The sequence below is a fragment of the Austrofundulus limnaeus genome, unplaced genomic scaffold, assembly GCF_001266775.1.
Source record: "Austrofundulus limnaeus strain Quisiro unplaced genomic scaffold, Austrofundulus_limnaeus-1.0 Scaffold26, whole genome shotgun sequence".
Classification (NCBI taxonomy): Eukaryota; Metazoa; Chordata; class Actinopteri; order Cyprinodontiformes; family Rivulidae; genus Austrofundulus; species Austrofundulus limnaeus.
In genome coordinates, this window is record NW_013952428.1 from 247,134 (window position 1) to 251,700 (window position 4,567).

Here is a 4,567-nt window from a genome sequence, read left to right on the forward strand (position 1 = left end):
ATATATATATGTGTGTGTGTGTATAAAATGAGGTTTTGATACATGAATAGGTAAAATAGCCAAAAGTCGGCTCAGTAATTGCAATGGTTACAAAAATCTTACAGAAGACAAGTATAAACAGGAAAACACAGAATATTCACTCGCATCAACAAATGTTACCTTCAGGGCCCGTTGGAAAGTGCTGATGGAAAGCAGAGCCAAGTCCTGCTGCTCCTCTGCATACCTCACAAGGTACACATACACAAGTTTCTTCAGCTGCCATGAAAAAAATAAACAGAAAAACCATAAAACAACAGGAAAAGAAACCCAACTAGTGTATGAGCAATAGTCCAACAAACCTGCTCTAGAGGGTACACACAAAATCAGTTTTGGTTAAACTTTGAAAAACATCATGCTGAATATTATAAACATTTTTTACAATGTGTGAGATGGTATCAGAATCAAAAAAGAAAATCCTAATTTTAGACAAACAACCCTTTCATGTTCACTATTGTCTTGTTTTTAAGGTTTTAAATGGACCTGCTCTCCCACCACAAAACGTTTATCCAGAAGTATAAAACCAGAATAAATACCAGAACACAAACTAGAGGGGGCTGTGTGAGAGCGGAGCAACATGGAGGAGTCTGGGTGAAAGGTGACAGGTATTAGAGGAACACATTTGTGGAATAAACTACCAGGAAATGACAGAGACACTAACAATTATCCAATCAAGCAAGATTTGTTCAATGTGCTTTGTGCACGTTTTATGACTTTGAAGTTTTACTTTTTATTTGCCTGGGACATTAGATGAAATGCAGTTAATTCTGGTGCATTTATGTTGTTGTGTAATGCAGTGATGTTGACAGATGTGCACTGTCCCCATCAATAAATTAAAATAAAATAAAACAAAACCATACTGGGAATGAGTCTCAGCTTCTATCAAACAAAGACTTTACTCCATTTTTGTTAAATTTACTGTGTTATAGCAATTATTGTGTTTGTTGCAGCTACATATCAGCCACGGTCAACTTCATACTGGGCCATATATGTCTGAAATGTCCTGCTGGGCCAGACCTGGAAATGTCTAGCTGACTTGTTTTGTGTCATTAAGGTGTGATGGATCACATATGTAGGGGTCACCTCGGGTGAGGAAACAAGATTTTCTGCATCTAAGCAGGCCTCGGACGGGCCTGAGAAGAAGACAGGAACTCTGTTACACTCTGAACTTGACTTAGGCCATGACAGGTCATTCTAACCGTGGAAGAGAACCACTCAGTTCTCTTAATCAGATAATGGACAGAACAATCTCCTTTGTTCGTGGTTCATTTGTCATTTAACTATGCATGTTTATTGGAAGGTATGTATGTATGTATGCATGTATGCATTTGTTAAATAATGCCTATCACAGGAAAAGTAGAACAACTTTTCTTTTACTGTGCCTTAAAAATTTATAATGGTATAAAAAAAATCACAGAGAATCTGATTACAATGTTTTCATTGTTTTTATGCAAATCACTGTTTTTATTTTACTGTGAACACAGTAACATAATTGTGGATTTTTCCTGAGAAAATCTTTCATTTGTCTGAACTAACAGGGTGGTTTAGAGTTGATTATGAACAGAAATGTTGCTGCCAATCAACATAAATGTTTTTCAGTGATTTCATTAGGAGTCTATCAGAAGGAAGTTAAAGAGGTTATCAAGTTGTTTGCCCAACTATACAAAGTAACCTTGACTGGTGCCTGGCGAAATCTTTATCTTTCCTTTTCTCTGACTCATCTTTAAGCCTGAGGGCGGAACCAAAGTTGTCCGCTCTTATTACTAACCCGGACAGCTTTGAGAGACACACTCTGACTTCCTAACTCAACAAGGAAGGGCTGTTTTTCTCCTTCGGGAGATTTCAGCTGAGGAGCTGTAGGTCTGACTCAAGCGCCAAAGAGTAGATCTTTACAGCCAGGGATTCGACAAACCTGTGAATTCCCTCTGTGGTTTCAAACCTCCAGGTAATTATTTTTCCCTTTCAATGGTGAAGGTGATTTTATTTTGAAGGAGAAACCAGATTCAGCTCGATTTTCTGGCCAGGACTGAGGCAGATGCATAAAGAATACCCGAGAAATAACACGTGTTTTATCGATGAAAGGTGAGCGGACCGACAAAGTCTTCTGACCGATCAGAGATGGCCAGTCTTGCTACTCAGAAGGTGTCTTAAGAAGTCATCAGCAGGTAAAAAGTCTGAAGTGTTTTGGTGATTGTGTCCGGCGGAAACTGGGTTAAGAAAAGATGCGCAGATCCGGATGACTCACATTTTGGTAAAAAGTAAAAGCAGTAAAATTACTAACCCTACTTTTTCCTCCTTTTGTTGTATTATTTGCCTTGCCAGAATCTAAGTAATGTGCAGGTAAATGTTTGGTATTTAACATCAGAACTGACGTTTTACTGTTCTATTATAAGTAATTTGAGTTGATATTGATTGAATTTAGACACAGATTTTTATCTTATTAATTCTGAAAGCTTGTTATAGTTAACCGATTACCCACAATTAAGTTGTTAACTCATGATTTGTTTAATTTATGTAGATAAATGATCGCATATCGTTTATGGATCAAATTGAACTCATCTGAGTGTTCCACTTATTGAGTGTCCTTTTCACTTCGCACAGTCAAGATATTGACGAAGAATAAGAAATTCCTTGGTAAATAATTTCCTCATAACCTTGTTTATGAGAGATGTGGAAAAGGCTTATATTCCTATAAGCCAGCTCTTACACATAAAAACCAAAAGGGTACAGAATGGTACATATTTATATTTCCAATCCAACCACAGTCAAATCCACTCTATCCAGGAAGTGCCATTAATCTGGATAGTTTTTTTAACGATGAAAAGCTGAAACGAAAACAAGTCAAATTGAAATAAAAATGAAATACCTTTTGCATTTTTAAAAGGAGTAGAAAGTAGAGATAATTGCATGAAAATGTAAGTAGAGGTAAAAAAAAAAAAGCAGGCTGAAAAAAACTCTTCCAGTAAAGTATAAATAATCAAAATCTCTACTTCAGATAAAGTATTGTACTATACTTGACACCTCTGCCTAAACACATTTGATACCTTAGTCTTAAATGTGACCCAAAAATGGCATTCTACATACAGTATTCTGACTGAGCTTTGGTCCCCAGCTACTAACTGAACCTGCTGTAATTTCAGGCACAGAAGAAAAAAATGTGGATTATTTCTGTTCCTTTCAAAACTGGTGAAACTACTGTAACTTTATTTTTTTTTATTTATTTACCGTTATTTTACCAGGTAAGTTCCGTTGAGATCTCAGATCTCTTTTTCAAGGGCGGCCTGGGCCTGAAGGCAACCTATTGTACATGTTTTTAGGGGTGGGGGAAACCGGAGTACCCGGAGAAAACCCACACAAGCACGAGAGAACATGCAAACTCTGCACAGAAAGACCCCAGGTCCGAACCGGGGATCGAACCCAGGACCTTCTTGCTGTGGGGCGTCGGTGCTAACCACTGAGCCGTCGTGCTGCCTTTATCCCTTCGTATCTGAAGTACTGCCTTCCACACCTTTTGTTTTCTCACAGGAAGGCCTGTGATAATATTTGTCTCGTTTCCTGACAAGTTTAAACGGGGGTCAGATCAGTTGTTAAACTGTAAAATATATTTATTTTGCATGCACTTTTTAATCAACACTAATTTATTTCAGGGAAAGAAGCTTTATAGCATTTAAGATAATCCATTTTACATTGCATAGATTTTCCTAGCATTTAATTAATTCAAGCATTTAGTGTTTCTGATATGCATTTCCTACAAATACAAAGACTGGATAAAAACACTTTAATATTAAAGAAATCTGACCTTGACTTATTTTTTCACATATCTGGCATGTTTTGTTTTGAATTTGGTGCAGCCAGTAAAACCAGAAGTGACGACAAAAAGGGAACAAACTGTGGTTGATCTTTATCTCTCCCTGTCAGAAGTTCAAAATATTCAAAAGAAACAGGATTATTTGCTGTTATTTATTGTTTATTGTTCAGGATTTCCATTAGCTGGTCTTGTTAAAAACACATACAATACATTAAAAATATTCAAAATGTATGACAGATGACAAGTGTAACAGACATATCAATTTTAGGGCTGTGTATTAGCAAGAATTTGGCGATACGATACATATCATGACAGAGGGGTCACGATACGATATATCCCGATATATTGCGATACTGTAAGAAAGGCGATATATTGCGATTTTTTTTGTCCAAAAATTCTATTAAATAAAAACCTCTTACAGGGGAAAAAAATGAAAAACCAAAATTAATTGTCTCAGAAAATTCTAATACTACATAGACATACTTTTGATACATTTAACTGTGTTCTGCTTTGTTTTATTTTATTTGTTTCATATTTCTTATTTCATCCATGTTTTCAATTATTAGACTAAATTTGACAATAAATAAGTTTGAAAATTTATATTTTGCAGCTTTTAGTTTTTAAATGGCTGGCTCACTGCTGCCAACTAGTGGTCAGAGGCTGAACTACAACATAAAAATGAACGGCTGGCAGGAAAGTTGACACTTTCAACCTTAATAGAAC

At 36.2% G+C, this 4,567-nt stretch overlaps 1 protein-coding gene across 1 annotated transcript in view; it reads right to left on the bottom strand.

The window, feature by feature from the left end:
- Positions 1-4,567, bottom strand: part of LOC106515064 (adaptor related protein complex 3 subunit beta 1) — a gene marked incomplete at its 3' end in the record, with an annotated part of 66,912 nt that overhangs the window by 35,262 nt on the left and 27,083 nt on the right. Inside the window, 1 exon segment of the mRNA XM_014004676.1 lies at positions 160-255. Within this exon segment, the coding sequence (XP_013860130.1) occupies positions 160-255 (96 nt within the window).